Source organism: Pezoporus flaviventris, unplaced genomic scaffold (genome assembly GCF_033815535.1).
Source record: "Pezoporus flaviventris isolate CSIRO_AGI_PZ_B2104156 unplaced genomic scaffold, CSIRO_AGI_Pfla_v1 ptg000035l, whole genome shotgun sequence".
Taxonomy (NCBI): Eukaryota; Metazoa; Chordata; class Aves; order Psittaciformes; family Psittacidae; genus Pezoporus; species Pezoporus flaviventris.
The window spans coordinates 10,468,786-10,483,360 of NW_026892583.1; the positions used below are offsets into that span (position 1 = coordinate 10,468,786).

General features: G+C 54.7%; 1 protein-coding gene across 2 annotated transcripts in view; it reads right to left on the bottom strand.

The window, feature by feature from the left end:
* Nucleotides 1–3,135: 3,135 nt before the first annotated feature.
* Nucleotides 3,136–14,575, bottom strand: part of LOC133273872 (lysophosphatidylserine lipase ABHD12-like) — a 30,715-nt gene continuing 19,275 nt past the window's right edge. For both annotated transcript variants that reach the window (XM_061462525.1, XM_061462523.1), the window contains exon 14: nucleotides 3,136–3,406. In XM_061462525.1, the coding sequence (XP_061318509.1) occupies nucleotides 3,342–3,406 (65 nt within the window). In that variant the 3' untranslated portion in view covers nucleotides 3,136–3,341. The remainder of the gene's footprint in view (nucleotides 3,407–14,575) is intronic.

The window sequence follows — 14,575 nt, forward strand, 5'->3', positions numbered from 1 at the left end:
CCCTGCCTGGGAGACATGGCACCCTGGATCCCTGCCATCCCAGGGCCTGCAGAGTTGGCATCCCCCATGGGTGTCCTTGTGTCACCATGCTGCACCTCATGGCACCCAGTCCTGTCACTCACTCCAGCACCCATGGTGTCTCAGCACACAAACCCACCTGTGTCTTCCACTTGCTTTGGGGAAAGAGATCACCCTCTGCCCCATAAGCCATTCCATAGGGGGTGAGGGTCCAGGGCACTGACGCACCTCCCATGGGCACCTCAAAATTCAAACCCTTATTTAAACCTCAGCAGCCACCATTAGAGCCACCAGCCGCTCACACTCCTCAGCGCCAGCAGCACAGGCTGAGTGGCAGGAAGCCAAATGTCGTGGAGGGTTATGGCTTGTGGATTCTCTGATGGCTAACAAGGAGTTACACACACACACACACACACACACACTAACACTGCAATCTACTCTCACACAATTGCATGAGCTTATTTTGCTCATTTTGCAAAAATGCCAGGGAATGTAACAACTTTGAAGCCTTCTTCCCTTTTCTAAGACATCTCTGAAGTTGGTCTGCAGGTTCAAGTGTTTATGGGGGAGGAGCAAGGGGAACACAAAAGCCTCGCAGCCATATACATGCACACATTGCAGGTTGCATAAGCCTTCGATAGGAAATCAAACTAAATTCTCCACGAGGCCCTGCAGTGGAGATGTGAGCTGGTTTGCCACACAGCCCCACCGGCTATGGGGACACCATATGTGAGCTAAAAACCATGATAAGACATTAGCCTGCTGCAGCAGGGATAATTCTGCTGCCCCAGTGTCCACACATCACTGCCAGCTGCCCCCATGCCAATGCCATGGCCATGGGACATGGCAGCACCAAACACGTCCCCCAAAGCCCTGTCCAGGGATGGGGCCATGTCACAACAGGCAACGAAAAAGGTGACTTTACAGGGAAGGGGGCCTTTGGCAAGAGGCTTTGCTGGACAGATGTTGCCTGCCATGAGCTTTGCGCTGGGAGAGGGCTTTTTGTTTTGGTCTTTAACATTTGCCATTTTTCTCCAACTCTTTCTTCTGCTCTGACACTTGCTGAGGGTTTTCCTTTCTTTTGTTTCTCTCTCTCTTTCCACATTTGCTTTTTCAGCCCCAGTTCAAATAGTTTTCCACCATGTATTATGCCGAAGTTGAAACCATCTGGTGCTTTGTTTTGTTGCAAGCCCAGCGAGTGCCAGGACCTTTATGCTCCTCACCCTCCTCCTTGCCGCGACAGGGCCGGTAGCTCACTAATCCAAGCAACAGCCCCCCAAAATCTCCGCTATCACTCAACAAAGCAACTTGCCACACATTTGCATGTGTGCAGCCAGATGGGAGGTGGGGACAGGCAGCACGCTCAGTGTCCCTGTGTCCCCAGACAGCCTACAGGGATGTACAGACCGCCGGCTTGGCAGCGCTGGGCTGTATCATCACAGTGCAAATTCCTGACTCATTTCTAGGACCGGCTGCTAGCAAAGGCATCCTGATTTTATCCCCCCTCCCCCCCCCCCTTTTCCCACAGGAGGAAAGCATGTTTCAAGGAGCCGTGGAGCCCTGCCAGACATGGACCCCAACAGCCTGTTTTTGGAGCCCATTTCCAGTGAGCAGCTGTGTCTGAAGGTGGCATTTGCAGCAGGAGCCTTCCAAGCAAGCCTGGCGGAAGGAAACCTCTCCTTGTCCCACCACCACATGCAACACACCCACAAAAAAAAACATGGGGCATGTCAGACAACCCAGGACTGTTGGACATGAGCTCCCTCCAGCAGCCCGGATGGACTCAGCGCTGCAGCTAGGCTCGAGGGCTGGCACGGAGCCACCTGAAAACGGGGTCAGCAGCCATGGGTCTGGCACAAGCAGTGGGTGACCCCTTCTTGAGGCCCTATAGAAGCACTCTCCCTGCATGGCTCTCGCTGCCCCGTCACTCTTCCCTCCCCGTTTGCCCTGCACAATGGGGCGCTTTGTTCTCCTGGGAGAGGAAAGGTCCGACTGTGCCCGGGGAGCTGGGGAGTGCTGAGAGCTGCTCCAGCCTTCCGGGGATCTCCTTCGGCTGTGCCGTGACGGGAGAGACACACTTCAGCCCGCGCCCTGCCCTGCCAGGGAAAGCAGGGCCATAAAACAGCAGAAACATTAGAAAAAAAAAAAAAGAAAAGGAATAGCTGTGAAATCATCAGCAAAAATGAACAAAGTGGGCATGTAGGAAAAGACGCCGTAGGAAAATCCAGCCGGAAACCTCCCCCTCTCACAGCTGGTGCGGGAAGTCTGGAAGGAAACAAGCCCAAACTTTGCTGGTTTTGCATAGAACAATGGCGAGCCGTGCGGTGTCGCGCCCCCTCGGCTGCGGCTCATTGCTGCCATCGCATGTCCAGCCCCCGCTGTACAAGCCGCATTTCCCTCACCACGCTCAGGACTGAGCCAGCGCAGCCTCTCGCTTGGAGGAGTTTCCCTCCAGCCCGGGAGATCCTCATGTTTGACACGTTCGCTGTGCTGGTTCCTTATGGCACGAAGTGTTTGCGCCATCCCGGTGCACGCACGGCATCTGCCATAATCCTGTGCTGATCCCCTTCAGCTCTTGCAGCCCAATAAAGACCCTGCAGGCAGTTTAGGCAGCACCCTGCCCATCCCTACGGGCAGCAATGTCCATTTCTTCTGTCCTCTTCATGGCAACGCGCTGCTGCAGCCCAGCTGCACCCACATCACCCACCAGAGGCGAGGGAAAATACAGGGTGGAAGCAAAAAGCTCTCATGTATAAAACCAGCCAGATGTGCTGGTTGCTTCCACTTGTCCTCCTGCTCTGCTGGAGAATGCACTGCCTGGACACAGGTCACGCAGATGGGGGCATCGCCTGTGTCACCAAACCAGCCAGCACGGCCCACAACAAAACGTGCCCTTGCACGTGCTGCTGAAGCAGGACCTGGGGTGCAGCTCTTGCCAGTCCTGAGGCATCAGTGCTGGGGAGTTAAGGGGTAGAGCTATTAACCCTCTCCCACTGCCCCATGTGATGCTCCTGGGCACGGTTTCTATGGTCCTGTCCCAGGAGCAGCAGCCAGATCACAACAGTATCCCCATCCCCCAAGTATCCCGAAGCATCCCTGAGGCAGTGGGCAAATTAGAACATTTTTCAGTAGTTTTTATTACTTACAACAGTAATTTCAGTGCCATAGCAGGTTCCTGGTGTGGATTTGAGTAAGTGCTTGTGGTTGCTGTATGCAGCGGCTGGCATCACTTAATGTTCAAGAAGTCTCTGTAACAAGGTGCAGTAAATCTTACACTGTTATTGCTGACCATTCGGTGCTGTTCAGAGCCTGGTTTCTAATCCCTAGATGTGGGTCTGAGCTGGGCTTAGAGCAAAGTTCTCTACACAGGGCAAAGAGTAGATGGGACCTCACTGCAGTACCACAAACCCATGACACCCAGGCTGAGGACAAGTTTGGGGCAGTGAGGAGCAACTGGAGTTCAAAACTTGATGCCAGTGAGCGAGTTAAGAGGGGAAGGAGCAGGGGGAAGCACATGCATGGTTGTGACAGGGGAGGATGCACCCATAGAAGAAGAGGCTCAGGCTCATTCTTTACCCCTCATTTCTGCAGAGCAGGGACACACGACTGGGCCATTGCCCGTGTCACTGAACCAGCCAGCATGGCCCACAGCAGAGAGGGCTTTAGTCAATACACCTCGGGAGGGCTGGGAGCAAACCCTTTCCTGGAGGAGCAGCCAGCCCGTGCCAGTGTTTCGAGCTGCTCTTATGCCACCTGCCCTCCCGAGCAAGACCAGCGCACACCGGGCTGCTCCTGCCATTACAGCCGAGCTCCAGGGCCAGGCAAGGCAGGACACGATGGTGGGACAGGCTGCTGAGACAAGGCAGGCGCTGGGCACGTGGCGCTGCACCCTCCAGCACCCGGCACCCTTGGTGGACAGTTGAGGTGTTGCTCAGCAGGGTGCTTATGTGCAGCTCTGTGACTCAGGTTGAAGCGGATGCAGCCTGTGCCAACTCCGAATGCAGATCCAGGCAGGTCCCGTCAAACCAGGGCTGTGGGCAGGTGGGAGCGGGTTCCCCATCAGCACACGGTGCAGTGACGTGGCCCGGGCCAGCCGCAAGCCGCTCTGCCCATGCCGAGGGAGCAGGAGGACAAGCGAAAGCAATCAGCACATCCGGCTGGTTTGATTCATGACAGCTTTTTGTTTCCCCCCCCCCCCCCGCCCCGGCTTCCCCCCGGCTTCCCCCCATCCCTGGTGGGTGCAGGGGCTGCAGCTGGGGCAGCAGCAGTGCATTGCCGTGAAGAGGACAGGAGAGATGGTCGCAACACCTCGCTTTGCTGTCAATGGGGAGGGGCAGGTTGCCAGGCTTTATTGGGCTGCAAGAGCTGAAGGGGATCAGCACAGGATTATGGCAGATGCCGTGCGTGCACCGGGATGGCGCAAACACTTCGTGCCATAAGGAACCAGCACAGCGAACGTGTCAAACATGAGGATCTCCCGGGCTGGAGGGAAACTCCTCCAAGCGAGAGGCTGCGTTGGCTCAGTCCCGAGCGTGGTGAGGGAAATGCGGCTTGTACAGCGGGGGCTGGACATGCGATGGCAGCAATGAGCCGCAGCCGAGGGGGCGCGACACCGCACGGCTCGCCATTGTTCTATGCAAAACCAGCAAAGTTTGGGCTTGTTTCCTTCCAAACTTCTCCCCGCACCAGCTGTGAGAGGGGGAGGTTTCCGGCTGGATTTTCCTACGGCGTCTTTTCCTACATGCCCACTTTGTTCATTTTTGCTGATGATTTCATAGCGCTTGTTTGTTTATTTGGGGGGTTTGGTTTTTTTTAAATGTTTTGCTAATTTATGATGACAATGGCATCTTTATCTCTGCTGGTGACGTTGGTCATATCCTTCACAGAGCTCTCACTGCTGTGGAAGTCAGAGGCTGCGCAGATGCATGAAGATAGCACTGTGCTAACTTCTATCCCTAGGTTGCCTCCGAGTGCACCAGAGAGGATGTGTCCTGAAGATCCCATTTGGATCTCAGCGAGCCACAGGCTTTAGAGCTGGGGCTGAGTTTCTTGCTACTTTGAGTGCCCTGGACTGCCCCATGAGGGACAATGGGGAGGAATTTATTGTACCCTCGTGTGCATGAACCAGCCACCAGCAAAGTTCAAGGCCTTCTTGCCAGGGTTCAGATCCCAGCAGCAGCCAGACTCCATCAGTATCATCTCGACTGCAAGACTCCAAGGGAGACTGCCACGCAGAGCAGGATGTGGAAACTGCTCAGCTCAGACCAGCAGCCTGCAGCGCAGCTGCACCATGTATGCGCAGTACTCCTGGCCTGAGGATGCCTGTGTGCAGAGCTGCAGCAGGACCTGGACTTCTCCCAGGGACACAGCCTGGAAGATGCCCTCCAGCAGCACGCTGACTAATGCAGTGCAGCTGAAGCAGAACCAGGAGAGGGTGAGTCCAAAGTGGCTCTCCTGAAACAGGGAGAGAGTGGAGCTCAGCATCAGCTCACTCTTCAGATCTGTGCAGATCAGTCCTCGGTATCTGGCCTTTCCCAAATAGTTTCTCACCATTACCTTGTTTGCCCCTCTGTGTACCTGTGGGCACGCAAGAGACCCTTGCTTAGCTTGTGTTTTTCTTGGCATCCCTGTAACAGAGCTGGCAGTTCTGTTTGTGATTTCAGAGGGAAGTTTGTGTTAGGTTTTCCCAATGCAAAGCTAACGTGATTTGTTGTTGAGTGTTAATGAAGCAAACCAGGAATTAATTAGAGAATATCAAGGGGCTATTACTAGATGCTTGCATTTCTTCTCTCTGAAAATCAAAGTGAGAACTATATCCTGCATCAAAGCAAGGACAGAGCATCTTCAACACATCCTCACAGCAAGGAACTGCCAGCAAGGAGCAGCCCAGGACAAGGAACTGCCAGCAAGGAGCAGCCCAGGACATTGCATACCTCTTACATTTGCTTAGGCCAACAACTGGGGGCAGCCCAGCAAGTTGCCACACATAAACTGATCCACAATGAGTGTCCCTGCGTGCAAAGCTGGCCTTCATCATGTTGCCAGGAATCATCCTAGGTCTGCCCACTTCCAGGGGGCTGAGCTAAACCAGGCTTGATCCCACAGCAGTGCTGGAGACACAGGAGGTCACTGCAGCTACAGTGGTATCCAGTAACTTCATCTGGTGTCCCCATGTTTTCGGAAGCAAGCCTCTGGCTTGTTCTGTCTCTGGCTATTTGGCAGCTCTGTCTTCTGCTGGAGAATTTTGCGGGCCTGATTGTTTGGCCCTTGAAGAAGTGGGGTTAAAGTGCAGGGATGCTGGAGGCTGGGGTTCAGGCCCTCCTCCTTGTACAGGATTCTCCCAAAGTCTGCTAAGAAACCACCGCAGGCTGCAAAGCACCATCTGTGCTGGCCACAGAAGGTCTGTGAACAGGGAGCAGCAGGTGCAAGCGAGCACAAGGATTCACAGCAGGAGCAAAATTCTCTGCTGTTTGGGTGGAAGCAGCAGCAAGTAACCCGTACCCCCACCTAGGCACTAGCTGGGCATCCCAGCTAGGCTGTCATGCACGCTGCTCCTAGCAGGGGCCTGGGGGCCAGAGTTATTCTTTTGCATGCAGGAAAGTCCACGCAAAGAGAATAATTTATGTTTTGACCCTAAATCTCTTGTTTCCAGCAGTGTCCCCAGTGCTGGTTCATGTGCGGTTCCAGGGCTTGGGCCAAATCACAGCAGGTCATGTTCAAAACATCCAAGTCTCCTCTCAGAGAGGAGCCCTCTCAGAAGGCTGGGGCTGGTCAGGGCACAGACCCCCATCCCTTTCTGCCACGTGTGCAGGTGAGGGGCTCTGGGCAGCTGGGCCATGAGCTGGGCTGGGCAAGTCGCTGTGCTAGTACAGATGGACTGAAGGACATTGCCACTGCTGCTGCAGGGTGTCACTGAGACCAGGCTCGATGAAATGCACAAGAAACTCAGCATGAATTCAGCATTGCCCACAGCGAGGCTGGGGAAAGGCAGAGCAGTTTGCCTGTGCAAGGCTAGGGAATCCCATGGCCACATGGGAGGCAATGAAAGGGTTTTAGCAGAGTCATGCTTGCAAAGAATATATCCTTGTTTTATTTCCAGGCTGGAGCCTTTGAATCAGTTCTGCCTGCTGAGGAAATACACTGCCCTTGTGTTTGCATGAACAAAGCCAGCGGCCAGGGCCATCTGTGCACCCAAGTGACAGCACGTCGGTACTGGGGGGGTTCAGCTCCTGGCTGGCTCTTGCAGTCATCATAGGGAGCATAGGGGAGATGATGTGGTAGGATGGCGATCCCAAGGAAGCGACCAATACCACAAACACAGAGCTTGGCCCTGGAATGATGCAGACATAGGCTTAGCTGTGTACCAAAGGGGTTGTTTAGGCCAGCACAGTGCCTCAGTGGGACAGGCAGCATCCGACATGAACCCTCAGGGCTGTCTTTCATGGGGACATCTCTGGTGCTATTCCTGCGACCCTGCAGTGCCTAGGCCTCCACAGACCCCACAAACACCCTTAACCCTGTGGCAGCTCCTTATTGCAGGAGGCCACATGTGAGATTTCAATTTGATATGGAATGTCTTGGGCTGGATGGGAATAAGAACTGATAAGGCTGAGCTGATAAGGCCTCAAATCTGGCACTGCCAACACTGGCAGTGATTTCTGCAGCACCCAGAACAGCTTTGCTGTTGTTATCAATGCTACCAAAACCTAAGTGACTTTAACAGAATCCAGCCAACTGCCAGGCAGCAGCCCAGCTCTGGGACTTGGCAAGGGGCAAAACCCACTGCATCATCCCCTCCAGGTCTTGGAAGGCTGCAGGTGACACATGTGAGTCTGCTGTGCTGCTGCACGGGGACAGGGGGAAAGGATGGGAGATGAGAGAAAGGAGCACAGCCTGTGCTCCACACAGATCAATACAGCGCTGCTGGGCTGGACCTTTGAGCATCCCAAACCCACCACATCTCTGTGCATTGAGAAGCCTGTACCTCACCCATGATCCAGCCAGGGATGGGGATCCTTTTGGAGCAGTACATGGATGTCACCCCTGCAGAGGCGAGACACCCGAAAGTGTCCTCATCTCGGGTGTCCTCCCTCCTCAGGTTCTGCCTGGGGTTTTCCCTGCGCTGCGGTGGCAAAGGGCTGTGTGCTTCCCCCAGCAGGATCCCCCAGGGTCTATGATTAATAGTAGCGGGTGCAGTGGGAGCTCTGCTTCTTCCAAAGATGCAGGGGCCCCTCCTCAGGCCCTGGAATTAACTCCGATATCAATAAAATCTGCCCCAGAGATAATGTGCTCTGCAGATGCCAGCCCAGAGACCAGCCTGCCTCACTCGTGCAGAGATCATCTGCTTTGCAGACGCCAGCTGCCCTCGGGGCTGCCGCAGAGCCCCTGCACACGCTCCCCATGTGCAGCTCCTTTCCCTGGGCTGCTCTCTTTAACAGTTTACTTTCCACCCTCCTCCTGCAGACCCCGGTTTTCCTGGCATCACTGCAGCGAAAGAGAACCAGGGGCCCCGTACGCAGCGGGAGCGATCGCTGCCTTCCCATCCCTTGCTTCCCCCATTGTCTGCAGCAGGGGAGCAGGAGCCGTTCCTAAGGGTTCATTCCTAGCCCACAGTTCACACCAGGAGCTTTGCTCACAAACTGGCCCTGTGTGTGTGTCCTGCTGACAAGCATAGGCTCTTCTGCCTGTTACTTTACGTGACTTTATGTGTGTTACTTATGTCAGGCTGAGAGCACATCCTTCTCATGGGAAGCCAGAAGCTGAGCTGGACCCATGTCAAATGGGCAGCAGCGGTGGTGCAGTGTTTGAGGAGGGGTCGTTCAGACCCATGCTCTGTTCCTGTCGCCTGCCTTGGCTCAGTTACAGTTCTTAGCAGCAAAGATGCTCCGGCTTTGCTCGTCCTCAGAGCAGGCCTGGCAGGAGCGAGTGGGTGATGTCAGGTGGGCAAAGGAAGAACGAGGACAGGGATGAGGACGTGAGTTCATGTGGGCATTGATGATGGCCGGGAGCAGGCTCAGGAGGGAGGCTCCCTGTGCACAGGGCACAGCCAGCTCCACAGTCACCCATCTCCCAGGAGAACCAGCTCCTGCAGGACCCCGGGACATGGTCCCGTCTGCTCTGGTCTCCCCTCACCCTGTGGTACAGGCTCCGGTCTCAAGGGACAGGTTCAGCCCAGGCTGCAGCTCCAGACAGAACTCCTGGATCCTCTCCTTAGGAAGCGCTGTATCCAAAAGTCAGGCTCTCGTGACTGGAGCCAAAAGCCCATTAGTAACAGTTTAGCTTCATCAACTTCCTGACTGAATGCAAGTTTTAATTAAACATCCCATTTTAATTAGTCAGGCATCACATACAGTAAGCTTGCCTCAAGATTTAAAGGCTGTAGGTCTTTTGCTTTAATTAAAAGAAAGAAGCACAGGACTTCAGCATCTGGGACAGCTCCTCATCATTTTGAGGGTACAAGCAGAACAGCTGGGAGCAGCAGCTTTTCTTGCTGTGGCTTACTCCTCTTCTCTTTTACCTCCTATGGATGCTCCAGCAGAGGAATTGGCTGTGAGATTACGTGGTTGGAAGGAGAGAAGAAACGAACTGGTTGCAACATTTGGGATGTCAGAGCAGGCACTGGGCTCTCAGTGTAATGCCAAGAGCAATTTTGGGCTGGTTTTTCTGTCTTGGCAGCACCTAGCAATTCCGTGTATTGGGCGTGTCTGCCAAGAAGGATCGTAGTTCCTAGATTACTGTTCTGCTTCCTCACCACTGGTGGGGACCTTAGTGTGTTCCTGCCCTCCCTTCTTTCCATCTATCTCAGAGTGGTATTTTTCATTAATAAGAGCACATCTGCTGCCCTGTTAGCTGCCCGCCTTCCTCTGTGGGGCCAGAGCAGAGCTGACAGAGGCTCTCTTCTCATCTCACCCTCCCTGTGGAAATCAGTTCTTGTGTTTTGTAGGCTTTGCAGAAGGCTGGGTTTGGATCCCAAACTCGTGTTGCAGCACCAGGGGAGGCAGGGCAACACCAGAGGTCTCAATAAAGAGCAGAGGTGAGCAAGAGGTAAAGGGCATCTCGCATCCATTGCCAGCATATGCTGGGCAGGAGCAGCATCCCTTCTGCTCTATTAGCTGTGATACAAGGCTTTCTTCACTCGGTTTTTCTATATCCTCAGCCTGGTGGTTCCTGAAGAGGTGGAGGAGTCCCAGAGGGAGGTGGTGAATGGTGAACACCTGCATGTCTGCCTTTTCTGTCCTGGGCACCAATGGCTCCTCCACGTCTTGTCTGGAATCCCTAAGTCTTTTTTTTTGCTGGCTGTGTCAGACTTTGAGCAGTGAGGATGAGGTTGGAGGACAAGCAGCTTTGCTGAGAGGAGGTTTGTGAGGGCTATCCCTGGCCAGGGTATGGGATGTGTCAGTAGACATCCCCTTTCTCTGTCATGCTGTCCCCTCTATGTTTCCAGAGCAGGAGCAGGCTGTGTTACACACATGCAAATGCCCAACTGCAGCAGTCTGAGCAGAAAAATCCCCAACAGTCTCTCACATTCCCTGTGTAGCTGACAGGAGGCTATAGGGTACACAGCCTCCTGGCCTCAGGTGCAGAGGCTGCAGACAGGGTCTGCCTGGTGCCTGTTTGGAGACCTGTCTGATATGCGCTTGTGCTTCATGTGCCTCCACGGAGGTGTTGAGCAGCAACGGCTGTTTTCTGGCAGAGGGGGTTCCCCACAGGCACCCCCAGCGCAGGTGCTCTGCTTGGGACACTATGGAAGGAACCTGAGCCTTTTCTGGCAGGTACTAGAACAGCAGTGCTGAAAGACACACTCATCTTCACCAAGTCTCATATTCATGCAGTTCCCTTCCACCTTGGACAGACTCTGCCATGGCAAAAACATGAGGTGCTCCCTGTTGTGAAGGTCCCAAGGCTCGTCTCTGCTGCGCCACCATGGCTTGTTTTGTTGTAGTGCATTTGTTTGCGGGAAGCAGAGCGGTGCTGGATGCTGGCCTGTAGAGAAGGCTGTGGCTGCAGCCAGCTCTGCAGAGGGTGCAAGAGAGTCTCCCATGTCTGAGCCGGGCTGCTGTGAAGACTCCAGGCAGTTTCACGCCAGGTACATCGTTGTGCTGCCATGTTTCACCAAATGCATCAGAAAACAGGAATAAACCAGAGAAGCTCTTGGGGAAACATCAGCTTCATCTGCGGGGTGGAGGAACTCGGTGGAGCTTGTTTGGAGAACAGCCCCTTCTGTTCCCCCCACCCCACACCTTGAGACCACAGTTACATCCCTTGTGCCGAGCTGGCTTCGCACAGAGGCAGTAACTGCATCCCCCATGCTCCAGCTGAGACGTGTGTGCTGCAGCTGTCCCCCCGCTGCTCCTCTGTGGTGCCAGCAGCCAGGGTTACACTAATTTGTGTTTAGTTTCCTCCCCAGTGCCGGCCCCCCCGATCCTGCAGCTGGAGGAGTGCTGCACCCACAACAACAGTGCCACCTTGTCCTGGAAGCAGCCCCCCTTGTCGACAGTGCAGGTGGAAGGCTACATCCTGGAGCTCGATGATGGCAACGGCGGCCAATTTAGGGTAGGTGCTCAGACATGAACCAGACCCAGCAGCGAGAGGTTGCTCCTGGGTCTCGTGTTTCCCTGCCGTGAAGTGACCAAGGAGTTCCCCAGGCTTCTTGCAAGTCCTCTCTTTCCCTGGAGACACGAGACTCGGTGCTGGGGTGCCCAAAGCCAGCGGTGTGGACAAGCTGCAGGCTCTTGGTGGAGACAAGGTTATTTGAGGGAGTGGAAATACCTTTCCAGTGGCCAATACGACTTCCAATCGCAAAGAGAACATTTGAAGCTCCATCTTTTCAGGGTGCTGTGCTAAATATTTCATGCAAAGGATGCTAATAGCCATGAAGGACTCCTGGTTTGCCAGATGCCAGCAAGCAGAGGTGTTTAAGGCCTGAGGGCTTGTAAATTGCTGTAATTACACAATTCAAATACGAATTTTCTCTGATCCCACACCCTGATAATTATCCTGGTGTGGTCACATCCACCAAGAATGGGTGCAGGGACCAGCCCCTTACATTTCCTGAAGTCATCCACAAGAAATTTAATCAGGCAGGAGCCAAAGCAAAGCTGGGGCAGAAGAGAGGTGACACAGGTGGGATCTGGAGAGAAAAGGGGGCAGGAGGATGGGCACGAGGAGACCAAGGCTCAGCACAGCAATCCCGGCAAGGCCAGGGCAATTCCCAAGCACTCCAGCCTTCTCTCATCCCACCAGCAGCAGGAAGGGGCTTGCATGTGCATGGTGTTCCTGCTGCTGGGGTAGGAGAGGGCTGCTCTAGCCTATGATGCCACACAGCTGGTGCCACGAAAGGAACGTCTCTGGCTTCTCAAATCATTGAGCCTTGAAGGCATTGAGCTGACCAAGTCAGGCAGCAATTTGCTAAGCAAGCTGGGAGTGATGACTGTTGTACAGATGGCAGTTCCTGCCAAGAGCAGGTCGATTCTCCAGCCCTCAGAGCATCTTCATGGCCTCCTACACCAGCACAAAGAGGTCCATGTTCTTGTGTCAGGGGCCCCAGAGCTGAACACAGTACTGCAGCTGGGGTCTCACCAGAGTGGAGCAGAGGAGGAGAGTCACCTCCCTCGACCTGCTGGCCACCCTTCTTTTAATGCAGCCCAAAGTATTATCAAGGAACAAATCAGAGGGTTATTTTGCTCTGCTTGTAAGTCTGGCCCAGGTAGCAGAGCATAGTTGAACCCTGTGCCTCACAACTGCTGGAAGCTGCTCTCACACCCCTGGGGCTCCGTGGTCAGGGCACTGATTGTGCTTGCTTTGCAGGAGGTGTATGTGGGCAAGGAGACCATGTGCACGGTGGATGGGCTTCACTTCAACAGCACGTACAGCGCACGTGTCAAAGCCTTCAACAAAACAGGAGTCAGCCCATACAGCAAGACCCTGGTCCTCCAGACATCTGAGGGTAAGGCATTGCAACAGCTCCAGCCCAGCGCGCTCGGACACTGCTCACACGCACGCATGGGGCCCATCCAGCACACCTCAGCTTAGCATTGCAATACAAGGAACTGCTCTGCTGGTCCTCCAGTAGCTAAGCAATCGCTGCAGGAAAGGAAAGCCAGCACCGATGGGAGGGGAAAGGTTGTGTCAGGAGCCTTGGACAGTGCCAGAACTTGTCCCTCACCCCTTTCCTTTACAGAAGATGTGCTTTGGAGAGGTACAGAGAGAGGCATCCTGCAGAGAGGTGTTTAAAATCTGTGTGTAGCAGGCCTTGTATTACACAAAGGGAAGCTCAGAAAAGAGCTTCGATTGAGCAGGATCCAAAGCAAAGCTGGGGCAGAAGAGAGGTGACACAAGTGGGATCTGGAGAGAGAAGGGGGCAGGAGGATGGGCATGAGGAGACCAAGGCTCAGCACAGTGATCCTGGCAAGGCCAGGACAATTCCCAAGAATTCCAGCCTTCTTTCATCCCACCAGCAGCAGGAAGGGGCTTTCATGTGCGTGGTGTTCCTGCTGCAGGGGTAAGAGAGTGCTGCTCCAGATGATGGCACATGGCTTTGTGCAGTGAAGGGGAACATCACTGGCCTCTCAAATCATTGAGCCATTCTCCTGCCTGAAAGCACTGAGCTAACCAAGTCAGGCAGCACAGGACTCCCCACTCCACCTGCAGCCCATCGGCAAGGGGGTCTGGGGTGCCAAGGAATGGCCCTGGGTGCAGAGGAGCCAGGACGTAAGAAGGAGGGATGAGGGATGGCATGTGGCTTGGAGGGAGGAATTACATGGGCTGAGTACGGAGCAGCATCTCTCCAGGGAGCAAGCTGCAGCGTCCAACCCAGTGCAACCACCTCAACACCAGCCCTTGCCCCAGACCCACCCAGAGCGAGAGGAGGTAGCAAGCACCAGGTGGAGAAGAGAGAGAAAACGGTTGAGATCACGAGATGCCCAGGCCTGAAAGAGCCCAGCACTGCTGTGATGAAGCACCAGCACATGGAATCCCTCGGGAGGGTCTTTCTTCCATAAGCAGGGGGAAACGCTGAGGTATGAGTGCTGTTGGGGCCACGTCCGAAGGAAAAGTCCTGCACAGTTCTCTTAGCACTCTCTGATGGGAAACTGGTGCCTGCTCCACGTTTTCTCACAATGCCTATGGAGAGGTTTTTCAATGTGAGGCCTCTGAGCTCATCATGGGCTCAGGTCCAGGGCTAAAGAAAAACGTGCTAATCATTGCATTAAGTGCATTCACGTCTCAGAACAATGCTTGTCCTTCCCAAGAGGGAGCATACCCAGAACGCCGGAGATACGGTAAACTGCAGCCTCCCTGCAGCCTGTAAAACCCAGCCTGGAACTCTGGGCACAGCCCAGGGCCAGCGCACACCACCCCGCGCCGGGTGCAGCCCAGCTCCCGCTATCCAGGAGAGCAGCGCTGGACGTCCCAAGCTGCCCAAACCCACCCAGGGTTCTGCCCCTCGCCTGGCAGCTCTTGGAGCACTCTGCAGGCACCACTCGCATGGCTGCAATTCCCACCTGCACTGGAGGGCAGGTCCTGGCCAGGAAATACCTGCTGCAGGCACCCAGCCCCT